We start from the raw sequence: 26,414 nt of genomic DNA, 5'->3' as shown, positions 1-26,414 counted from the left end.
GAAAGACATGGACCTGCTGGAGCGTGTCCAGAGGAGAGCCACGGGGATGATCCGAGGGCTGGAGCACCTCTCCTATGAGGACAGACTGAGAGAGTTGGGGCTGTTCAGCCTGGAGAAGAGAAGGCTCTGGGGAGATCTTATTGTGGCCTTCCAGGACCTAAAGGGGGCCTACAGGAGAGCTGGGGAGGGACTTTTTACAAGGGCATGTAGTGATAGGATGAGGGGGAATGCCTTTAAACTGGAAGGGGGTAGGTTTAGACTAAACATTAGGAAGAAGTTTTTCACTTTGAGGGTGGTAAGACAGTGGATGAGGTTGCCCAGAGAGGTTGTTGAGGCCCCATCCCTGGAAGTGTTTAAGGCCAGGCTGGACGTGGCCTTGGGCAACCTGGTCTAGTGGGAGGTGTCCCTGCCTATGGCGGGGGGGTTGGAACTTGATGATCTTCAAGGTCCCTTCCAACCTAAACCATTCTATGATTTACCCCAGCACAGCCAGGAAGGAAATAGTTTGAAAACACCAGATGCCCTTTGCAACTGGTATTTCGGATATACTTCCAGCAGGGATTTCTCCCCTCCCCATGAAAACAGACACACATTCTCATTTAACAACTAATTGATTTATTTAACAATACAAATTTCTTTCTACTGCATGGTTTAGCAGAGAGAACTTGAGAAACAAAATTAGCTTCTTTTCTTTTTTTTAAAGTTTAAATGTTTACACAAAAACAACCTTTACTTCAGTAAATATAAAATTTACACACAAAAAAACCTACATTAAAAAAGAACAGAATCATGACAAAACCAACAACAAAAACAAAAACAACAAAAAAAAAGGATGGGAATTCAGTGTAAAGGATCCAATTGCAAGGAAGGCAAGATGGGGCAACACTAACAAGGCATCCCACTTGTACACCTAGGTATCTGAAGTTGTAGGTACAATACAAACCCAAAATACGTTAAAATTAGGATTAAAACCTGTATTTTTATACCATAAAACTTTATGATATAAATATCTGTAGATTCTGTAGGCAACGCAGTTAACGTGTGAAATACATAGTTTGCTCTTGACTGGAAAGTCACTGGAGTGGTGTACGAGCACCGTGTCGCCCACGAGTGCGCTAATGGTCAGCAGCGAGCAGACTTTAGACGTCCAGCCCGGATGTGATAGCCCCTTGTTTCATTGCCAATCTGTGCTATTTCTCACACGTCCAATGACATGGTGAGAAACTCTGGTCACCTTCAGCAGTGATTTCCAGCACTTCATCTCCTGGCATTAGTCTGTTACCTGACTTAGGCATATTCACCTGCCAGATCCCCTGTTTCTCATTCCCTTTTGCACTTCATAACCTGAACTCTAAAGCTATCTTGTAGCTACCAAGAGAGACTGGCTTCTAGGTTAAGATATTTGGGATACACAGTTCTTCAAGCCACCTTCAGGAATCTGTAGAAATACTTAAAGTAGGGTGGACAACTGGCGGTCAAGGGTTATGTGATACAAAAACCAGGGACCTATATAGTGATGGCTAACTTTAGATCTAAATCGTTAACATTTTTTCTATTGCTTTAATATTTAAACTTAACATTCAGTTTTCATATATTAAATGAGCAGAGCATCTTATTGGTGGAAGTGCTACATTATCTCCAAAAACACCAGGTAGGAAGGGAGACTGTAAAGTTTAAAATCAAGTGTAATTTTAAAAATCATTTAAAGGGATCAAGTCTCTTTTTTTATATTCAATATTATGACTGGCAACCTATAAAAGCTTAAATTATAAAACTATTAGTGACTCTACTTTTTAAACTGTATGTACTATAAAGCTGTATAACTTTGTTACTTACAGATGTTACAAAATTTCCAAGCCAGAAAGTGAAGGGGGGGAAACGTAGTCTAATAGTTTTACAGGTTTCATTTTCACTAACAAAGGTTCATTTCCCCCACCCCTGTTTTAATGTCATAAAAATCTGGTTAAATTTATTCTACTCCTCTCTTTTCTGGACAGATGATACAGTGTTCAATCATGCTTTGGAAGACCATTTTCAATGGATAACTGTAAATCTCTAGATCAGCAAGTCCGACCTGCTTTACTTGGAAACAAAAGCACCAGACTATCTCTAACTTGGCCCTCGTCCTGCAAAAAAAATACGTAGCAAGACTCAGGCAGCCCGTTATGAGAGCGGGACTGGCCCTGAAGCAACCAGCTACATGGACTTCTGAAGTAAGCATACGCAATGCTCTCATTCCAACTTGAGAAAGAGCCAAACAGTATTAAATTTAAGGAAATTGTAAAAATGACATTTGTTCTGTTAAAAACAAAACAGGGAAAACTTAAACAATCCACAGGTGTGCATTAAACATTTAATAGCAAGCCTTTGCTTATGTATATTCATTTAAAGATTATCCACAGGGATCTGTGATACATTGGCCCTGCCTTGTTACTATAATTAAATTTATTCAAATATTAATTTAAAATAGGAAAACAAAGAAACTACTCCTTGGGGAACATGTTTATTGTGTTTGAGATGATACACTGGGTGCTCTCTGAGCTACAAAGGGAAAAAGGAAATCCTTTCATTACAAACTGACAAAGGTAAAAGTTAAAACAGTTTTCACAACAGCATGTACCACATATTGGAAATAGATCTGGGTTTAATACAAATGACATAATTCCTAGTAATCTACAGCTACCTTTAATAACTTCATACAGATAATGAATTAGGCTAAAATGCACTATAATATTTGGTTGACTTCAGGAACAGTATCCTTAGTACATCACAAAATACATTTTGATATCCCAAAGAAGCAAGACTTGCAAGTAGGCATTTTAAACATAACTAATCTACAGCTACAAATTTCTACTCCTGATAGCATTTACCTTTTTGGGGGGCAGTATCCCAGTCTTCAAAAGGATAAAAGCAGAGTAGAATCAGTATAACATATACACAGAAGTCCGTATTGTAAAGGCTATAAAGATTTGTTGCACACTGCAAAGTTGCCTTCCGCACCTTCACACTGCACAAAGTAGTTTGTCGTTTATGTTGCATATCTCTTGGTCCACTGTCTGGCTATCCTGTCATGTTCTGCTCTGTTGGTCAGGTACTGAGTGGCTATGCTTCCAACCAGAGGGTCAGCTGCAAAAGGCAGGAGAAGACGCATTAGAAACTGTTCCGCAATAAAAAAAAATAAAAATACATGATTTAAAATACAGAATCTATTCCAAAATATAGTCTTCGTTAGGCATGAAATTGCTGTGAGATATAGCGGGGCTTTTATCACACAAGACATTTCCAAAAGAAAGCACACAAGGCGCAATGAACAGAAAAAGAAAACAGAAAAATCTGTTGTGGTTATTTGCATATTAATGAATCTTGCCCCAGCCAGACGCCCTGCTTTCACCCCTTCGGAAGGGCCGCCACATGCAGGGGACATTCAGCGAGCGCAGCCTGGCGCACTTCTGTCACAGTGCTGGGCAGGACTAGTGTACATTTGGGTATCAGGACCATAGGATACACACAGAGGGCATCCAGTTTGCTTCAAGAGTCATCAAACTTTTGTATCAAAGAGGCTACTCTACTTCTCCCTGATCATTACCAGCCTTCTGTAAATGAACTCTCATCTTAGCACTACTGCTCAGTTCCTGCCCCGCAGGCAATTAGCATTCATTGCCTAATGACACTGGTCACAGAGTTGCTGCTGAGAAACTGTACTGCTTCCACTGGAGTTCTTCTCCTTCCAACAGGAAGGAGGAACTCCCTTTGAAAAAGAGAGAAATCTCTCTGAACATCGTCCCCCTCACATCTGCAAGATTAAACGTTTCAATTGCTTTACAAAAGAAGGGACTTCCTGCAGCCCCTTCCAACCTATGGGATTTATGAGTTTATAACTCAAGAGAACTTTTGTGCTTTCCTGACTGACCACTCACTGGCTGGAGCTCCTGCAATACAGACCTTCAATGGCATCAGCTTAGGTTGTCCACCGTACACTGGGAAAAAAAAAGGGCCTAATGCGATTTACTTTCTGTTGTGCCAAGAGGAGTGAAAAGCGCCACTAAATGCACTAAATGTGGGACCGCATCCAAGCAGGAGTGTTCCCCCCCCCCCCCCCCCAGTTTTAAAAATAATGGTTTTTAGATAATCTGCATATAATCAAATATACAAATTACATTCCATGGCAACTAAGTCAAACGACTAAGAGTGGACAGTAAACTGTCAGCTCCTTACCCGGGTTGCAGTCTGTCAGAAGAGAACAAATAGACAGCAGAACCTTTGAAATAGTCAAAGCAGGGCTCCAGTTGTCTTTCAGGATATCCAGACAGATGACTCCCTGACTGTTGATGTTGCAGTGATAAATTCTGGTACGAAAAGTAACCTAGAATCACAGCGTAGGAGACAGAAAGACAGTCATTCAGTGTTGCCCAGGGATGCTGTCCCTTGTCTCTGAGCAGCAGCAGTGCCTGGGGCGCTCCCAGTTCTGCAGAGCTTCTGTGGAGGCAAGCTCCTCTCTGCTCCTTTTCTAAAACACAATTATTTAGCAGAAGAGTGCGTATTTACTGTAGTCATGGCTACCTTTAAGAAACCTACCATGGAGATCTTTGGCGCATAAACTGCTTTCACACAGGCCCTCTGTCTGGTACCCACAAAATCTAGGACCTACTTTGTAGTACTGTACATTATTTAATGACCATATTGCATGTCAAGAACGATCTAATCACAAAGGTAACTGTACTGTGGTTTCTGAAGGTGAACAAGTAGACAAAATTTGGCTGCACGTGCAGTATTATTTGATCTTCTCCTTTCTTTCAAAAGTCTAAATATAGACCATGAAAATTAATATTTAAAATTGGAGCATTGTATTATTCTTGTTCAAACTAGCAATGAAATCTTTGCCTTACCCTTCAAGAGGCAGGACATAATATACAGCCAAAACAATGCTATCACACTAACTAACACCATCCTTCTTTTTCAGTTATTTCAGACTAATATTGGTACAGCATGTAAGCATTATTCTGCACAAAGAAGTCTGAAATATTTAAGTGCTTTAATTACATAAAGCACAAGAAGATGATGAAAATTTTCTTATTCATACTGATGCAGGGGGAAAAATCCATGATGTTTTTTGAAACTACTGAAAATTCAAAAAAGATCATGCTGTAAAAAAAAAATCTACAAGATTTTCATGAGGAGTTTGTCTAAAACTCTGCATCACTTCATTATAACAATCTTAACTCAGAGAGTATTAAATATTGTGGGTTTCAGAGAAGTGTAAAATACATAGAGAATATATTATTCTTTATGCTGTAATCCTTCTGGGAATGAAAAAAGGTATTTGATTTATAATAACAACATTATAGCCACGAGAGCTGTAAGTTGTAGAAATGTTGTGCGGTAAAATGTATTTAGATTTTGCTAATGTCAGCAGTGTCCTTCCTGGTGACTTGGTCAAGAGTAGTAATTTGGCTTTAAGGGAGGGGGGAAGGGAACAACCTTTAACTTCTTTGATATCCATTAGTAAGTTATAATTTCTTAAGTGTCCATACTACTTCTGAGCAAGGAAATGAAATTTTAGTTTAAGTTAAGATTAGTTTCATTTAATAAAAAGAGCTTTTGCTTAAAAATATTATCAAACAAGGTTGCTGATCTTACCAGCAGTAAATAAATTGATATTTTACAATAATGGAAATCATCACAGTAATTTACCCAATTTGAAGTGACAATGTAACACTCTAGTTGTCTATCTAAACTTATTTTAGCTTTCTGTTATTTTGCTAAAAATGGTGTGAAAGTACATAATATAGAATCTGGTTCATAACAGGAAAAAGTTTATTTTACATATGTTTTAGTAGCTGAAATGAGAAGAAGGAAGCATAAGAACATCTTGCACTGTCTTCTATTAAAATTAACTTTTCCTGAATCTTAACTCTTGATCAGAATTATCATCTCATTTATCACTTGGTAAAGCTTGGAAATCAGTATTGACTGTGGCAATCGGGAAATAAATTAGACACAGGATTTTTCTGAAACTGCAAGCCAAGACTTTGGACCTCGTAGCTTTCAAGAGACCATAAACAAATTTGATATGCAGAAAGCAATGAGCACTCACTCACTGCAAGGTCTGTTCTTCTCACATGTGAAAAAAAGATAAACACAATAAAAACCTTACCCTTACCTTTGGTGGCTTGAATGGGTAGTCAGATGAAAATGTGATATCCAGGAAAAAAACGCCTCCTTCGTATACAGAACCTGGAGGTCCAAGTATAGTAGATCTCCATTCATAAATATTATCTCCTTTAGGACCGGCACTGTGTAAGAAAAAAGGAGAGAGGAGGAAAGAGTCAGGTGTATCTTTGAGAGAGACATTTTATGGATTTCCTTCTACGTTCATTTTGTGTAATACAAACCACTTGCCTATCTTTAACACCTGCCTAATTTCCAACTGATTTCAATGGGCTTAGCGTTTTAAACAGGCACGAAAACTGGGCACGCCACTGTTCATTTGGAGGTACAGCAACGAAACAGATTGACCATGAACTACTGGACTGTGACCGTCTGAAATGTACCCCCACATCCACTTTCTCGAGTATGTGGTTGCTTGAAGCTCCTACATCATGCCTTTCCAGTGACATCATATCCATAGACAAAAGGAGTTGTGTATCTTGGCCACACTCACCTTCTCCAGGCATTAAATGGATCATACCTTCATCAAAAATGTGACTTACATATACATTGATACCCATTTATTGCCACCTGTTTCACAGGCTAGAGTGAAATGTTACACCCTTGGGCAGGAAAACTGGGGATGGGAGAGACAGAATGAAATAACCTGGAATTGAGCTTCTTACGGCACTGTCAATCCAAATAACTGCTTTCTTCACGATATATTTGTGTTACGCCTCCAGGCAATCAGCATTGAGACTACTAGCCAAAAATAGTTTATTTTAAGAAGTACTATACTGAAAGCATTTCTCACTAGGGCGAGGGTTATTGCCTGATTAATTATTAAAGTAAAGCTTTGAAAGAAGGGATAATGAACAAGCGTTTTCTCGACTTCTGAGCCGTCGTACTTGATGCTATTATCACACAGAAACCATCTAACCTCCTCACAAAAAAAAAATAAATATCAAAGCACAACCTTATTTCTGTAAGCAAGACTGGGGGTAAAAACTAACCTAACCTTCCACAAAAGGTCCTGAATCTGAACCGCTGAGATCCAAACCGACTGCTATGGAAAACGCCACCGCTGAGCTCACGCAGGCATGGTGGATTCATCACATCTATGCAGACAAGTCAATAACCCAGCACGGTAAGAGATCCTTTTAATCCTCCCCACCTCGGCAGCCTCCCAGGCACCATCTACATCTCGCAGACACATGGTGAAGCGTCCCCATTCTTCTCTCTCTGCGGTCCCAAGGAACAGGCACGGAGGACTGTCATATGTGATTGCACGCGAAGCACGCGACAAGGCATGGCACCAAGCTGTAAGCTGGAAGTTTGTGGTTTCTGGCATTGCTCAACACTCGAGAGGAGTCTCCCTACAAGCCCTCCAAGTGTTAAGGCTCTTTCCATGTCACGTCACCTCATGTATTTGTCATACATATGTCAGCAGTCTATAACGTGGCATGTTGAACATTCATCTTTACTATATAGCCAAACACATGGAGACACTCATCAGAGACAAAGAATATGAGCAGTGTGCAAAAAACACACCAAAAATTTAGCCATTTTTATACCGAGATCGTATTCGAGAAACAAACAAAAGCTGATTTTGATTATGAATTCCCTTTCAATTCATAATTTCCCAACATGTTTTTTATCTTGCGGATGTTTCATGTACCAAATGTTTAAAATGTTGTAGGCCTTTCATTAACAGGACAAAATAATCATGAATTTTGGCTGACATCCTATTTAATTAAAAAACAAAAACTTATTTGATGGAGCTGTAGCTGTTTTCCTGTTGCCAAAACAAAAGTAGGTAACAACGGCACACTGGCCTCCAGAGTACAGCTAAGTTAGAAAAAACAGAAATGCTGTCAAAATAAATTTTGGGCCTAAACCCACTGATTTTATTTGCAATGCATGGACAAAAGTAGAAGAAAAACAGTAGATACATTTTAGGCAAAAAAAAAGGGGAAATCCAGAGGAAGGAGGTCTGTTTTCGATGATGTAATGAACCGTTTGTACCCTCAGTCACTCCAGAAGATAATTCCGTTCATGCTCTCTAAAAAGCAATTAGTGTAAGAACTGAAAATATTGGGGCAATAATGACAATATTTAAAACCCACACAGGCCACTGTAATGTTTTAATTAATTCTTGACATTCATCAAGCTTACAGCTAATTAGTATTGTGCTTGGAAACCAAATTTCTGTGGAGCAATTCAATTTCAGCATTAGATGTCCTAATGACTGTTTTATAGTTTAATGCAGAGGTTAGGGCTCTTGCCTCGTGTGTCAGGTACCTTTCTTTCATACACCTCTAACAGCTGGATGCAATTCAATCAGATTAATGAAATAGCTGAATTAAATTAGTGACATATTTCAGCCCAATGAATCAGTCACAATTAAGCACGGCACCAGTCCGGTGCCAAACTAGCTCGTAATCACTCACCAAGTCAGAGCAAGGGCATCTCTCAGCTAGTGGCCAGAAGCTAAGTGCAGTAACTCCCTGACTATTGCTATCTGCAATCCTCTTCTATGCCACTGCTAGCAATATATAGAAGGATCGGGCTATAATGCGAGAAGGGGAATTCCTAATCTTGCAAGAGGAAGAAAATACCGTGTTTGAAACCCCACCTGGAGTACTGCATCCAGCTCTGGAGCCCCCAACATAGGAAAGACATGGACCTGCTGGAGCGTGCCCAGAGGAGAGCCACGGGGATGATCCGAGGGCTGGAGCACCTCTCCTATGAGGACAGACTGAGAGAGTTGGGGTTGTGCAGCCTGGAGAAGAGAAGGCTCCAGGGAGATCTTATTGCGGCCTACCAGGACCTAAAGAGAGAGCTGGGGAAGGACTTTTTACTAGGGCATGTGGTGATAGGACGAGGGGGAATGGCTTTAAACTGGAAGAGGGTAGGTTCAGATTAAATATTAGGAAGAAATTTTTCATAGTGAGGGTGATAAGACACTGGAACAGGTTGCCCAGAGGAGTTGTGGATGCCCCATCCCTGGAGGTGTTCTAGGCCAGGCTGGACGTGGCCTTGGGCAACCTGGTGTAGTGGGAGGTGTCCCTGTCTATGGCAGGGGGGTTGGAACTCGACGATCTTCAAGGTCCCTTCCAACCTAAACCAGTCTATGATTCTATGAAACCTCTCCTACTGCTGAGAAAAGATTGCTGCAATGTCAAAAGTAACACACAGCTGTAACAATAACCGCACTCAGATAAAGGAGAAAATTGTTAAACCGAACAATTTCATTACACCTGATTGAGGTTTGTGAAATTCCTATTTAACAGCTGAAGCGGTGTCTCACTTCCAGTGGTGTAAAAGATACCCCTGCTTTATTAGCAACCTGAAAATCCCCACCATTACTACATTGTTGGTGTGAGGCGACAGGAGATCAAAGAGCAGAGACAAGACATCACACTTGGGTTTCTACCCACTGTGTATTTCCACTGGGGATCATCCTCAGCCAACCATACCCTACTTTGTCTTTTGTATACATATCAAGGTAATCTTTTTTGGAAGTAAACAAACCCACGGTCTCTAGGGCTCAGCAAAACATACCAGACCTATTCAGGTCAGTCTCGGCCTTTGCAATGATTTCCACAAGGACAGGACACTGGGCTTACATGCACTTGGATGACTGCAAAGTAGAGCAGAAGGTGCAGTCCTGCCTCTGGCAACACCTCGGTTGTGCACCGAGCTGCAAGCCAGTGTCGGAGCCCCGCTGGAGGCACCGCAGAGCATCGTCTCGGTGCTGCAGAATGCCACAACAAGGGAACTGCCACTCCTTGGTGCAAATCTAACTTCTCTGTGCCCACAGAGGACAGCAAAAACCCAGGGCTGAAAACTGGGAATAAGGAAGCTTTACTCTTCCCACCTTAAACCTTGAGAGCTGTGGTGAGTGACAGCCTAGGAATCTTTCTCGCTGTCTGCCACACTGGACAGAATACCCCAGGTGGAGCACTACAATGGGGAATTTCCATGGTTTTCTTCCCTTTCCTTTTTTCATCACTGAAAGACCCAGCTCCTTCTGACTTCCCCCATGGAATCCATACAGACACAAAATCCTCCTCTGTTCTGTCCTTTAAAGCACAAAATCCTGATGGAGCAATGGATCATGATGGCAACTTCAGTGTTTTGGCTACATAGCGTACATGCGCGGTTCATTGCTACCAGCCTGCTGCCCTCCTAAATTAGCTTACAGAACATCACAAATTCAGTAAAGGCACCACCAGTACATTCTCAATATAGGAATTACTTGACTAATTTTTTTACAATATGGGCTAAAAAAATCTCAGACAAAATAACAAAGCAAACTAGTTGAAGTGACAAAACATTCTTTGCAAAATTAAAGGGTATTTTACTTCATACATAAAAGCTGGATTGATTTTTTTAAAATAAATTAGATAAATTGACAGAATAAAGTTAACTGGCCACATCTGCTTCCTATGTAAATATTCATTATGCCACTTCACTGAGGGATATATACCTGATCCAGATAAGGCAAAGGATTTATAACCACACTCTATCCAAGCTAGTCCGCTGAACAGATTTAATTTACAAGTGTGTCTTCAGATGGTGAATTTGAGAAGACGTGAGGTTAAACTCTAGGGGCCCACGGGGTCACACCAGGTCCTTTAAACCTAACTCTGCTGAGCCCTGGCTCTCAGGTTTCATAAAGACGAAGAACAGCTTTTCTAGCACAGCGTCATGAGCATTCACACGGATGCAGCGACATTCACAACAGCAAGTCTCTTAGACTCCTGATGCAGTGGTTACAGAAATCCGAATTCAGCATTTGTTACAATTCACTAAATCAAAATGCATTAAAGCTGCCCATATGGAACTAGCTGCAGGATGAGAAACTAGGACAAGAAATTTCCAATCTACATGATGCTGGTAGCATGCTGCTTTCTGCACTTACTAAATGTGCTCCTCCTGTCAACAGCACTCCTCTGAAACACAGGGCTCTAAATTTGGTGACAGAATGCAACTTCATAGTACTGAGACTGCGATAATTAAGAAGAAAAAGGGTGAAGGAAAATGTAATTTAGCTAGATTTGATGTTAACTCTGTGTTATGCTTTATTATGAGAAACAATTTGGGTCTGTAATAGGATACAACTGGGGGGGGGGGGGGGAAATAAAATCTGCTTTTCAGGATGCTTCCCGACAGTGAAGTCTGGCAGACTCTAAAAAAGTCTTATAAGAAACGTCACCATAAAACTAAAGGTTCTGGTCTATATCCCAAGATGCCCATGGGGGGGGGGTGCCTACATAGCAGAGATTTAAGTGGTGGAATATTTTCCTACATTCTCCTTTCAAAGGCCGCACCCTTGGGTCTGATACCCAGGCAGGCACCACAAAGGCAGCAGCGAACAAACTGAATGGGGTCCCTGGCATGAGAGTGAGGTAAGGAAAGAGCCCCCTCCATCCTCCCCAAACTTTTGTCTCAAGACGAGATTCAGCATCCAAAGCTCTTCACAGACTGCTCAACCACAGTGACTTTGTCACAACGGTATTATAATTTTTACAGCAATGTAAGAGAAGACAGGGCTTTAAGAAAGCAGCAAGGTATCTTTTTTTGATTTTCCTTAATTCAGCTGAAGGTATTAAGGAAAGGAAGAATGAATGCCCTTAAGTATGTTCCACAACCTCACGCTTGAAAAGTCCACTTTATAAAACTACATAGTGAGTTTTGTGAAATCCACAACACAGCTTCAGAAATGGAGTTTTACAAATCCTGCTGTAAGAAAGGCACTCAGCATGTGACCAGCACCAAGGGCTTTGTTTTGGACAGCAATGTCTCAGCTAAACCTGTTGGATGATGTTCTAGTTCAGCACCGTGCCACTAGAGGCTAACAGGGCTGCAATAGATCCTATCAGCATACACAATTCAGGCAAATACAGAGATCCCATCTGTAGTGAGTCTGTCTGCCTCACCATCTAAGCTTCTGAGCTTCATGAACTCCTCTCCAGTGGAAGGAGAAAGCCCCAGGCTTGGGTAACTTCAAATTATTGCAGAGGTGGGGACTCATATCTACCACGTTGGGTATTGAGTGCAGATGCTGACGTTTGCACCTCAGACTTCCCAGACAATTAGGGCAGGGAGATCGGTGACTCTCTGCAGCATAAATAGCATCTAAATACTTCTTGCTACAAAGGTTGTCCACCTCCCTCCAGTGATGCCTACCTTTCACTGAGGCATGGGGAGCTTGGCATCTAACTCAAGCCTTTAAGGTCAGTACTTTAGAAAACCCTCCTCACCCTCCATGCAGTGAGAAAGGGTTGTCTAGCTACCTTGTAGCATACTAGCTTCTCATCTAGATATAGATACACACTGCCATGCTGTTGGTTATTAAAAAAAAAAAAAAGAAAAAAATCTCACAAGGTACCAAAGGATCTCTATCTGGTGCAAGCTCTCTGAGTGTTAGTTGAGTGCTACTCTGTGAAGCCTGGAGAGAGCACAAATCACTTACCAGTAGTTGTTTATTTTTTTTTTAATGTTAAACATGAGAATGGAAAGACGCTCAGATTATTTTCCTACTTTGATATTTTCAACGTTTTGAAGAAAATTTAACCATTACCTTTTTTTCTTAATCCTCTTTTCCCAATGGTGGAGGCGCTCTTGTATTTTTGGTTACAGAGCACAAGAAAGGGAATAAACATTAATTAAAATACATACGTTTGTGGCTTTCACTACTGTGACTTTTAAAAACTGACAAGCATGGACAGCAATTTCCATTTTCTTTATTTTTCAGGGCCTCATTTACAGGGCTTTCTGGAGTACTTCTTCTCAGCGTTCATATTATCAGTGCCAGTGCCTAAGCACCTCTACTTACAGAATCTTGGTAGTACATCCTCTATACACAGAAAACACACTGGCACACTGGTTTCACTGGCAAGAGCCTCAAGTATAGCCCTGATTTTTGGGTTACAGCATTTTTCTAGGGTTGGACACACATGGACTGTCTACAGCAATATATGAAATCCGTGTTGAAAACACTTTTTTATAAAAAAAAAAAAAAAGGTGTTTTTTATCAGATACTCACCATTATTAAGGTTTCAGGTTATGTGCAATTTCTTACAAAGAAAAGCTTCAGTCTATTGTGTTCTTTATATAGCTACAAGTGTTCTTATTTTACCTGTCACTGAACTATCTGCTACATCTGTTTGCTGAAAAAGGTTATTTACTGCTTCTAGCAGATCCACAGAGGCTCTGTGTAACTGAGGATACACAGTCTAGTTCACTAGTCAAACCTTTGCTTCTGTCACTGCCTTAAAGTCTATCATGGCCTTAAGACTGAAATCTAGAAATTCTTGCAAAAAAAAAACCAAACCAAAACAAACCCACCTATTTTTAACTGATGGATCTCCTGCTAATTCAGCTGGTTGTAAAGCAGCGCAGGACTTGTGCCTGAGGCCACGGTTCAATGCAACAGTAAATCCAACTTGAGAGCTCCTCCTACCAGATCAAAAGCAGCGTGGCTACTCAAAGCAAAGCGCTGATCCAACGTAAACTAACTTGGCCAAACCATACACGTTCCAAAAACGTCAATGGATTAGGTTTGTAACACCACGCTTTATGCCTAATCGGGTATCATTTGTCCTCCTGCAGCCAGCGTAAAGAGGGCATAAATTTTAGATTGCATGGTCCGGCTTAGAAATGTAATCACGTGGCCGTATTTGGTTCACGTCGAATTGTACCATTAGGGGAATCTAACCGAGTGCAGATCTGCTATTAATCACCCTAAAGAGAAAGATGCCAGATTGTAGTGGTTTAGATGATTAAAACCTCCAGTGCTAAACTTGCCATTAGTAGAAGAACATACACTGTTGTTACTGAAGGAAGCTGAGTAACAAATCATTTGATAATTCCATCAAAGCTGTAATATGTAGATAAGCCAAGTAATGTATTTTGGAAAGCTGATAGTTTTTCCACTGCCAAAAGCCCCATTAAACTAGTTCATTGCTACAATAGTTCAACTTTACTTTCCTCTTTGTATTCCTGCTAGTTCCTAGGACCTTTCTGGCTGCTGTTAGAAGTCTGCTCAGGTTCTCTCCATTTTCCAGAACAACCGTAGCCAATTATGGAGGCAGAATTCCTGTAATTTTTCTTTTGAAAAATAGCTAACCCCAGAACGTAGTTTGCTAAATTACAACAGAAATACTGAATTTAAACCAGGTAACAAAACATATCAGAATGTTTCTGTCTGTGCTCTTGACAGAGGAGTTGTAAATATATACTACCCAGGCAATAAGTAAAAAGTTTACCAAACATGAGTTGTTATTGAAAACAGAGAAATCACAGCAGTCGCAGGCATGAGGAAAGTTTCTGCTGAACATTTGGTTTATTTTAAATATCTTGAAATCTGCATAGAAGTCCCTCTCACATGCCTACACCAGAGAAATTATCCGTACTTCCTATTAAAACACAGAGCAAAACAGTCAGTAAAGGGAAACATTTCCTGCTACTTCGCCATGTGTTCATAATAGCAAAGCCATAATTTAGCATAAAATAAAAGACCAGTTTCCTGTCATCAGTGTCGAACCACTAGTAGTACTAGTGGCAAAATGCGTGCTATTTTCTTGCTGATGGTATAACGCTCAATTTGTACTAAGGCCAAATCGCTCTGCCAAAGGAATTTGTCCACCAGGTATACAGTTCACATTTTCCTTCTGCTCAAAATTACTGATGAACCTGTATTTAGCAAACACGGTAAATTTTGCTTTTCTTCCATGAAAGAAGGTCCTTTTCAACCCCCTAACACAAACAAAACTCATTTGGTATACAGGCGTATTTTATTCTTAAATATGTTATAGCCTCCATACTGATGCTAGTGACCCATACTGAAAGAATCAGATACTTGAGAAATTGTGCAGCCTCAGTTTAAGGCGTCTGCCCACAAATACACAAAACAGAGGCACTCAGACACAAGATCATTAACCTAATGTCATCCAGAAAATGTGTGCTGTGGAGTATGACTGCAATGTAAATCTCCCAAATCCCAGGCCATCACCTTACCCACTGGACTGAGATTACACTATTAGTAGCTCATTCAATAGTTCTGTGGCATCCACTTGTTTTAGACATCAGTCACCTCCATAATTCACTGCAAAATCTTCATGTCAAAAAGCTAAATGACACTGAGAAATCCAGTTTAGGATTTCCTACCAGTATTTTCAATGACACTTTTAACAACAACAAAGAAAATGCATTATTCCCGACATCTTTTACACACATACTTTGGATGGAGGAAAAAAGAACAGTTAAACCAACTAATTTCAATACAGGATCTAATTAATCTAAAAATACAACGGGCTTTAAAACTGTAGTATAAATATATAAAGATTCATGCCTAGGAACAATAACTGGGCCATTTTCAACGAACTAAGCCTTCAAGTCAACTAGAGCTGTTCAAATGAAGCCCCCAGCTATCAGTCTATCCAACATACCTAAACATTAGGCAATTTTAAATACTGACCGATGTATTGAAAAATCTTCCACTGCTCTGTGGATTATGTTTTGGGTTTTTTTAAGGAACGTATCTTCAGCCAAAAATTGAAAGGAACTCCACCTATCAACAGTGCTTTTCAAGACAGAAAGCACATCAGCGATTTAGAGAATCACCACAGTCTGACAATTCAAGCCTAAAGGCAGACTCCATGATTAAACTTGTGAATGGTGTTAATGTTGTGGAAAACCTTTCTTCTAATATCGTAAAAGGAGAAAGTGCAATTTAGTGAACATGATTTATTCGGGTACTTCGTGAAAGACCAAGAGAGACGGAATTGCTGGAAAGTCACCTCCACTGAAATGTGGGTGTATCCACCTGTCAAGAAGACGAACACCCAACGTGCCTGGTGCTGCTACAGTGGAACCTCCTCCTCCAGGATGTCCAGGATTGGGCTTCTCCACCACTTCACAGCAGTATAGCTAGAAGTTGCCTCCCCTGCTCTCCCACCTCTAAAAACCAGCTTTCAACTTCAGCAACAAGGTTACAGCTTAGCCACACAGGGATGGAGAAAAAAACAAACCAGTCAGCCTGCCTCCATTAAAACACATTAACTCTCTGAATAAGAAGCACCTACTTAGGGATTTAATGATCTTTAATACATGCATATTAGTTTCATACTTTTAGTTGTTTCATACTAACTTCCTGAATGTTGCCCTGTAGCAAGCAGTGAATGTTCTCCCTCAAAAGAAGTCTGTATTGTTATTATCTATGTCAGTTCTTGGTTCAGTCTTCCTAACCTTCTAGCATAGGTTTTCTTCCAAACATAATTCTATTTTTACTTGTAAAGACTTCCTCCTTCTTGCCTCCATCCATTTCCCCACCACATTGTACAGCCTAACAAACCAGCAAACGCTGTGCCACAGCTCCCTGTGTCGGATGCCTAACTTGAAGCCGTAGAAGTCTCATGGAAATCTCCGCGACTAGGAAAAGGCTGTATTTCTCAAAAATAAAATTGACCTCTCCGAGTTCATACACAAAGACCTTCCCCACCTCCCCCACAATAAGGATGACTTCTAAAGTCTGGCTCCTCTCTGAACACGACTGGGGTCACTATGCGGCTTTTGTCATGAGCTACTTCGTCTGAATTGAAAGAAGTTAGCTGTGTTGAAGGGGCGCGAATCTGGTTAGCCAAAACTCAAGAACCCTGTTCAATGCAATGGTCCAATGTTGAGAAGGGCTGTCTTTAGTCCTATTCCGACACTGGTTAACAAAATTTCATACACTGAGGACTGATTTCACTTTTTTTCATGAGATTCGTGGTCTGAAATAATCATCGGAACTCTGGCTACGGGCTTTAAACTCTGCTTAAAGCAAAACGATGACAAGCTTCACATTCAGTGCAGGGCATGAGTTAACCATTGTTGACAATTTTTGTACATTTAACCTATTTAGATTAGATTTTTTACTTTTGACACACACAAAGACACACACAAAGGTATTAGATTTTTTACTTTTGTACTTTTAACAAAACAATTCTGCAAATAAGCTTTTGCCAACCTGAACATATAAAGTAAACCTCTGGGGTATAACACATTCCAGTAGGCCTGAGTGCAAGGTGACCAGTGCTGTCCCACAACCAATTAACCCCAGTAAAACCAGCCCCGTGCCGCCTCTTACTCCTTCCCCTCCCTTGACACCTGTAGCGGTGCTGGTGACATCCCGTACCGAATTGCTCTGTGGTGCTGAGGGGGTTGAGAAGTGCGTGCCAGGCCGCCTGGGCTGCTGGAAGCAGCAGCTGGGTGCAGGCCGGTGCGGATGCCGGTGTCGGCACAAGAAGGGGAGCGGGAAGCTGCAGTGGGGAGGAGGGCGGGCTGCAGCAGCTCAACCTGAATTGGCTTAAAACGTGCTGGAATTATACTTTGCGAGTGCAAGTCTGGACCCGCAGTGTCCTGTTTATCAAAGTAGAGGCTCAGGGTCCTCGCTCTGTCTCTTCACTGGTCCACTCTGTCCATTTAGTCCATAAGCTGTAGAGTGACCCAACGTTACGAGCAGTAACTGTCCTGTATCGAGCATAAGGCAGACTTGATTCAGGTGCTAAAACATTAGCCCAACAACGTACATTTCGCTAGCTGAATAGGAACACTTAGAGAATTTCAAAACAAAAGCAGTTGAGGATAGGAATCTGTTTTGTATAATGCAGAATTAAAGACAGCTGAAGCAACGCTCGGTATAGAGTAGATATAAATGTAACTTGTGTATTAAAAGCGTTAAAAACCCCTGTGAATACCAGCTTTAGCTCCAAAAGCGCAGCAATTCAAAGGAATGGAGGAAACATCATGCGTACAAATACACAGAAATCAATGTCTGATATGAGTTCATTTTACTCCACAAAAGTGTACTACGCTAAAGAAAAATGTGAAAATAATAATCATTCCAGAGGAAAAAAAGTCAATAAACATCTAAGTGAAACAAGCCTCACTCAGTAAAATCTGTTTATTGAAAAGCCAGCTCTAAGCCCAACTACTGCTCCCTCTAAGAATGTTAATTTAATGAGCAGTGCTTTCAAACGAATGTTCTCTGTGGAGACAGCTGTAGCCTATGGAGCAGAAGCTGTTTGGGTTAGCCTTGGGAGCAGGGTTTTGTACCCCTCCTCTGAGACAGCTGCCACCGCTTCGGATGAACTAAGAAATTTGTGACCCGCACAGAGCTTTGCTGTAGAGCTTGGGCCACCGGTACCAGTGGACTAGGATACGCTGCAACTTCATTCCACCTTTTTAGCCATCTGTCCGTTCAGAACTATGATTAAAAAGAAAGCCCGGACTCAAGGCAGCTGTTGGCAAAGCGGCAGTTTACTGTGGGCAGTAGGATACAGCAACTCGGACCTCAGGCAAAGCAAAAGCACACAGAGAGCACTGACCTCTTCCTGGGCGCTAAATCCTTCTTTCCAATAGATCAGGTTGCAGCGCCAGATGCACTGCATTCAGGAATTAGATACCGCTACCACACAGACGCAGAACGGCTGTCACCTCAAGAAGAAAAGGCTCAGACTGTGTATGGTTTTTATTTGAGACTATGAGCATGATTTGTCAGTGGAAAGAATACGCCTAATGACTACCGTTGCAAAATTCATTGGGTTATACACAAATTAAGCATAATCTCTTCCAACATGTCCTAATATTATCTATTGATACATAACTCTGCTTCCTTCATATTCTCAGTCAGTCATAATTTAGCGAACGCTATTAACCTCACATTTGCTTACATTTGCAATCTAGGAAAAATAATGTTCTTGCTGATAACTAATCTCAATAAAGCTCGCTCTTTCCTGCAAATGCCTAATTTTAAAGTACAGCACTGCTAGAAAAATTAACTTATGGCAGGCTGCCTGCTCATTGTACTTAACAGATTTAGAGCTGAAAGGATAAACATTTTTACTAGTAGTTAGGCTGCTGGGATTGATTACCGATGTTCAGATGATTAAATATTTGTACCAGAAAAAAAAAAAAAAACAGTAGTAAATATATCATTTTGATCATAACCATTTTTACTGCAAGTGTCTAAAATCAATATTCTTGTTTTACAGACAGAATAACAAATGGGACAGGGCAATGACTTGCTAAAAATGACTCCCCCACCACATCAAGCAAATGCCAGCAGAGTAGAAAATCCTGCAAAGGGAAAGATGCCGGGCACTTTTTTTGTAGGAGGCAGTTTTCCAAAGAGGTACCCAGAGACTCTTCAATAGCCCACTGATAATTTGTGAACACAAAGATCTGGCTTTTCAGGGTTACGCTTCAACTCCCTCCTGCTCCCCCCCTCCAGTGCAAGCAGCAGCAGCTTTCACGGGGCAGGACTCCATAGGAGCTGGAAGCTAATTACCAGATGTCTTGTAAATCTTTCCAATCTGCTCAGCTTCATCCAGTTTGCAATGCTTAACATCAGCTCTTTTGGAACCTTTTCATCCTTATTTTTGTGTAACAAATTTTCAACAAGCCGGGAGTTCTTTGTTCTCTCCTAATAAAACAACCTAAAATGTTAACAGTTCAGCATGAAACTAATGAACTAAATGTACTTATCTGGAGATCTGAGCAGGAGTATAGGCATTTCCAGATTTATGTGAAAATTCATTAATTCTGCAAAAAGTGCTTTGGGCTGTTTCTTTAAAATAACTTTAGAACTACAAAAATGAATACAAACGACGGTTGTAAATTATTTACGTGTGTTGCCAAACGTATGGCCACTTAAATGCTGCCCTTATTGAGGACAACTTAAATGAATATCTTAAAGAGGGCTGAAAAGAGAAGTGGACCAAGTCAGATGTTTGCTTGGATGCAACTGTACTCACTAGAAGCTCTGTCCACAAAATTTTACTCTGCATAATTGCGAGTGGCAGCGCAGAGAGATTCCGCAAAGTGTTGAGCATTCAAGTCTACAATTTACATGAATGGAAATGATTTTCAATGGCCTCCTCTTGGGGGATATAGTGAAAAAGAAGAAGAGTGAAATGTTAGCCGGTCGAGTATTTCTGCTCCTGCAGTACTGCTGACACAGGAGACTGTCAGTTCTCCTTATCCTACTTCAGTGGGATCCATACCAAGGAATCGTATGGATTTAGTATGAAGCAGGAATATAGACCCCTACTCACATGAATCCTCCAGCTGGCAGAGTTGGGAGGGGTTTGAACCACCACAGAAGTCTGGTAACATCTCCGTAGGTGCAGCTGACTGCGAAGCGAATGCCTGACCATGCTCTGACTGTGCTATGGAAGGAAAGTTGATTCTGAACTACCTAGGAAACGTGACCTATGCCCAGGGCCAAGAGGAATCGGTGACATATGGCTTTTTGCTAGCTGTAAAGTGGGAATGCCCCGTTTAACAGCAAAGTTGGTTTATTTAAACCTCTTTGGCCAAAAGAAACAAAGCAAGAACTTTCACCTCGGGCAAAACACCCAGGCTGCTGGATGCCACCTGCTCTGGAAAGACTGTGTCATGACTAAAACTGGAAGCAGTACCTTCGCTTTTATTTTGTAAAAATTCTACCCTGCGGATGCTGCAGATTACATGGTGTAAAAATAAATAACCTTTTTCAGCAGTCGGTATTAAATGTATTTAGATACATGCATTTTGGATGATAAGCCTAAAACACACTGTACTTCTTGGTAGGTGAAGATCATCTGCTACAAGTAGCATCTTTCCCACTCCAAAATAATAACTTCAGTACCTAAAATATTGTTCTTAGCAGATTATATTCACAAAAGCATTCAGGAAACATCAAGTTTATAGGAACTGCCACTGTAGAAGGAGCAGCTACGCCCCAAACCAAGTGACACTCAAATCACAATTTTCATTTGAACTGCTGTTGCAAGCAAACACTGGTATTAACTACAAAACCTTTGTTACTAAAAAGAAAAGTTGCAAACATAGAATTAGAATCATAGAATAGTTTGGGTTGGAAGGGATCTGTAAAGGTCATCTAATCCAACCCCCTTGCAATGAGCAGGGGACATCTTCAACTAGATCAGGTTGCTCGGAGCCCCGTCCAACCTGATCTTGAATGTTTCCAGGGATGGGGCATCTACCACCTCTCTGGGCAACCTGTTCCAGTGTTTCACCACCCTCAATATAAAATATTTCTTCCTTAGATCTATTTTAAATCTACCCCCTTCTAGTTTAAAACCACTGCCCCTTGTCCTATCGCAACAGACCCTGAAATCAGTGGCTGCGTTCACATGTGCACAACTAACCAGGAGGATTAGGGTCACACGAAGCTCCCTTTTCGGCAGGTGCAGAATGACACAATCCCTCCATCACCGGTAGGCCACAGGTCCTAATCAGCAAAACTCAGTGAGAGAGGACTGGAGCCTTCTACCACCGGTTACATCCCTCGTGCCTTCGGAAGAAAGGAAGTAAGAGGCCTCATTCATTCAAAAGAATTCAGGACAACAGGGTAGAGGAGTTGCCTCCATTTTCAGAAGTGCAACTGCAGCACCTGAAAGATAGTGACGCTCCTGAACTACATGACTCTGATGAAGTTGAGGCCCACGTGGCTATGCCATACAGGAGCCAAAAGTGTAATGCTAAGGCAGGAACAGTGTTTTTTTTTCCAATCTGACTAAAAGCAATAAACTGTTCAAAATATATTCTAGGAAGGGAAGTACTGCAAAATCTGGTACTATTCTCCTGCTGAGAGTTGATGCCGAAGTGATGACACCAGTAATTTCTATCTGACTTTTTCCATATGCTGTTCTTCCGTTCAATGGGAACAGTCGCTCTTGTCAGCTCTAAGGAGACCACCCTAAGTTTCTGTGTATTAAAGATTAAAAAAAAGATTTACACTGTTTTCCTCTGGGCACTTGGCTCCCCATGCTACCCTGAATGCCTTAAACACTTACGAGTGCTTCTTTTCTTTAAATGTTAACAAATTTCAGTCATCATTACAGCAATTTTATGAGCGTGGCTTTGTGAAAAGATAAATGTCCTAACATGTTCTGAAACCATCAATCTATAACACTTTCATGTGCCTCTAAACACTTCAGAGCAGGCACCTCCCTTTAAAGATCTGCCCGGAGAGACCTCCCGCACTCAACACTACCTCATCAACCTTTGACTCATATGAGCCATGGAAGAAGCAGCAGTCCACCTTTAATAAAAGGCACTAAACCACTGAAGGTATAAAGACAGTGATTAGCAATATGAAGTGGAGCGTATCATGATGATATATTGTTGACGATGCTGTCTTCTTTCCATTTTTAAAGCTTTATATATACTCTGCAGATTGGCATTTCTGTGCTTCTCAGATCATCTAAGTGGCTATGCCAAGCCTTCCTACAAACAAGAATTACATTAGTCACTTAAACATCAACTGCCTACACAGTCATAAACTAATCCACTCAGCTCAATTATATTGCAGTTACATATCCTGACCAGACCTGCAGTCCAATGGAGGGAGAACTTGATGGAGCACAGAAAAGGGGGAACTGGCCGGGCTCTGGGGAGCGAGTGCACATCGGAAACCCAAGCATCCTCCCCAGATGGCAGGTATGGAGCAGAGAGGAGCCACCTCTCAAATACCTGGGCCTTGAAAATCTTTAATGCTCTGAAGGTGAAGCTCCATCTTCAACCCATCTAAAAGCCAGGAGGCAATTTTGTTGGCACTACCAACAAAGTGCTGCCTAACAAACAGGCACAGGCTGGGTTTTAGTTTCTGAACAGCCTCTAGGCACAGCTCCGAGCAGTGTATTGTGGAGTCAAGGTACAAGGTGAATATGATAATGTCCGCATTCAAAACAATACAACATTGAATATATTCAATATGCCAAGCACAAATAAACTAAACATAGCTGTCTGTTTGGTATCAGAAAGCATCCAACAGAAAAATAAATCCCAACTTGCAAACACTGACTTCTCAATATCTTTATCTACTTGCTGTTTGATTACTTTCGGTGTTAGGTCCCCAAAACTAATGCACTATTTCTGCAGACTGTACATTTCCAGCCTCCTCATAGTTCAAATTTTCAAGCTCTCCTACACCTTCCCACTCCATTCACAGCATTCTCAACCTCCCTTCAGAAATGCCTGGAAAGCATGTCTTCCGCTTAGATCTCAGCCAGCAGAGACCGACCGCCGTTCTCCCAGAATGCGCCTACATTTGCTCTACCTCTCTCCCTCCATCTGGCTCAGCCGAATGCCTCCCATCCAGTCTCAAAGACAACTTCTTTCTCTTCCCTTGAATATGCCCCTAGGACTCCTTCAAACTGTTACTCTTCTTACAATGAAGACAATCTTCACCTCACGAAGACAAAATTCCTTTTCCTTGACAATCTAATAGACTCAAGGAAGAAATAATAATTATAAATGGCATAGTTTCCTGCTTCATATCTATTCAAAATATTAATCAGATGGACAGACAGCAACACCCAGGTATCTTTCACCATAGCTGATTCCAACACAGATTGAATTCTTCACCTTAGACTCATATTCACACTGGAGAAGTTTTGTTTATAAAACTTTTCTTCTGAGCATGCCTGGGACAACCACATAACAATCAGAAACTACTGAAAACTACAGTATTTTTTCTTCCTGGATTTCTAGTCCAATGAATGCAATGATCCTCTTTGTGCACAGTAAAATACTTCTTAATTGGTTTATGCCTGTTGCATAATAACATAGAAACAATCTATCATGTTTTTACTATAAACTAAGTCTAAAGAGGATGATACGCTGCCTCTAGCTGTTTGCACGTTAATCTCAAACAACTGTATCGATGCAAATCTGCTATGCTTGTATTTCTACTGTCAACATTTATTTCTCCTTAAAAGTCTTTCTTTTTAATCTAAAAATATTTCAGTAGTGAAGAATAGAAACAGAAAAGGAAAATGACAAGGACATATTAGAGGAGATTAATTAAATATTCATAAACTAGGAAACGCTAAATTTGAAGTTACACACAGCAACCTTAATTCTAAACTGTCTGGCAAGTTCCTGAAGTTCCATTTAACTACCTGACTATATGGTGAATCTTAAATCATTTTTCAGAACTTTAGAAACACCACCTTTTAGTAAGGCAAATATTTTGCATCGATAATCTATAGAGCAAATTGTCTACACCTACCTTCCTACCAGTCAATAATACCAAAATACCAGAGAAAACCTGTGGTTCGTACGCTGAACCAAGTCCACTACTAACATATCCCCTGAAACAACTACGAGGAAGACAGTTCCACTGCTAAAGAGAATTACATGTTACAGGACTATTAGCCTTGATAGGAAAGAACAAGTCTTGGAGAACAGCATATTTTTTCTAGAAAAGACATCAAATTAATGCCAGTGTTATAACATAGGAGTGAAGCAAATATATAAGAAAGAATGTATTACAGGATGCATGAAGTGTGTATGAAAATGTAGGCAAAAATAGCACCATCAATTTGAAAAACAAACAGTAATATAAAGGGACCGTACAGTATAGGACAGTTGTATGTACAATTTTAGAGATACTACAAGAAGTCCGCTTAACATAAAAAATCTGTATGTATAAACATTCAGATTTGCAATTGCTTTCCATGTGGGTATTTGTAAAGTTATCCAAGCAGCAGCAGCAGCAGATGCATTCCTTCTGAGCCTTAGCACTCTGCATCCTCATATTTTGTAAAAAAGCCGAAAAATGGTAAGGCATAAAAAAACCCTCCGACTTCTTCACAGTAAATGCTCAGCCAAACACTCTGAGAGTTTGCTTGCTCTCAGTCCCCTGACCATTAGATTTGATACACCTGCCAAGCACAAGACTGTTTCCCTGCCTCCTCCCTTCTTTCAGCTACATGACACTGCTCTTACTTTTCTGCAACTTGGAGCTGTAGCTAAATCAGAGCTTGAGACAATACATGTCAATATGCAAAGACCCGCAAAAAAGACATAGGATTGAATAATTTATTCTGCGGACCCCCAAGAGTGAGAAAGACTTTCATCTGTGAAGAAATCATCTCATATTCCCTCTATCTCAATAAAAACAAAAAACTGTCCTTTTTTTGTTTTTAATTTTGGAACATGTAAACAACAGAAACATTTGCTTTCTTTGGGTTTAGTTTTCTCAAACACTTTACTTTTTACTTTAGCTGAGGACCCACACTCAAAATATATCTGTATTACTGAAGAAGAGAAAAAAAGATCTCAGCAGCGGCACGACTAACCCTAAACCAGCTCTCCCTGACAGACAAAGAAAGTCCTTCATCAGCCTGAGGCTGGATATGCCAGCACAGAAACACCCGCAGAAGACACATTGGCAAAAGCACCCAAAACCCAGTTACAACCTACAAAAACATTCTCGGGGATTTCTGCACAGCTACTGAATCATGCCCGAATCCCTCAAGAATGACCAGGCTCCAGCAGCAGAAACAAGCAGCTAGTAAGAAGCAAGAGCAGCAGAAAACACTCCACCAGCATGCGGTGCACATAAATGCTACGGACAAATATTAAAGTTGCTTTTCCCAAAACTCACCTCAGTGCCACCACGCCGCTCTGCTCTGGGAGCATATGCCAGGCCAGATGCTGAGGGAGGCACGAGCTGGCTTTGCCTGTGGTGACTCCATGGATCAAGTCTGGAAGCAAGCCAGCTTGCATCTGGGTGCAACATCAACCCGTTTCCCTGCCCAGTGTAAGACAGGTAACGCTGAGGAGAAGTTAAAGCTATCTGTATGGCGTTTAATCACCCTGGCTCCTACCAGTGCCTGGGCTGTGCCCTACTCCGTAACTGAGGAGTTTTCAAGTCAAACACCACCTCCAGACTTCAATGGATCCCATGCGTGTTGTGACAAGAAAAACCCAACAACAAACCAGAAAGACCTAACCCCCCAAAACTAAACCCCCGAAGTCTATGTGTTAGGTTTTTTCTTAAACCACACTTTTCTCAGAAACACCAAAAATAAACGCTCCCAAGGTACGGAGTAATTTGCTTATTAGAGCAAGTAAATCAGACTGTGTCAGCAGACTCACTGCATCCCAAGGAACTGTACCCAAATGAAGGTGCTCACACAAGATTTTAAAGAAAGATAAATCTGGCCGGAAAGAGGTCGGTACCGTTCCCTCATCCCCCTGAGGGCCCCCGTATGTCCTGCACCAAAAGGACGGACAGAGCGCCCCATACTAGACCCATCAGTGATCTTAGATGGGGAATAGCTGCTGGAGGAGAGGTCACAGATGTCTTTTCTCTGGCAGAAGTACCACGCACACAGCAACAAGTGATACCAAGTCTGAAATTTGACTCCAAGACAACATTCAACTTCTTTCCTGCATGCTGACGCAAGGTTAACTTTTGA

At 41.1% G+C, this 26,414-nt stretch overlaps 1 protein-coding gene across 1 annotated transcript in view; it reads right to left on the bottom strand.

Annotated features, from left to right (window-relative positions):
- Positions 1 to 598: 598 nt before the first annotated feature.
- UBE2E3 (ubiquitin conjugating enzyme E2 E3) overlaps positions 599 to 26,414 on the bottom strand; it is a 59,963-nt gene continuing 34,147 nt past the window's right edge. Inside the window, exons 4-6 of the mRNA XM_082483729.1 lie at positions 6,161 to 6,293; positions 4,216 to 4,363; positions 599 to 3,126 (exon numbers count right to left, since the gene is read on the bottom strand). Of these exons, the coding sequence (XP_082339855.1) occupies positions 3,029 to 3,126; positions 4,216 to 4,363; positions 6,161 to 6,293 (379 nt within the window). The 3' untranslated portion in view covers positions 599 to 3,028. The remainder of the gene's footprint in view (positions 3,127 to 4,215; positions 4,364 to 6,160; positions 6,294 to 26,414) is intronic.

This window comes from Vanellus vanellus (assembly GCF_965231255.1).
Source record: "Vanellus vanellus genome assembly, chromosome: 5".
NCBI lineage: Eukaryota > Metazoa > Chordata > Aves > Charadriiformes > Charadriidae > Vanellus > Vanellus vanellus.
Note: the sequence above shows the minus strand (reverse complement) of the source record. Positions and strands in the feature narration are given on the sequence as shown.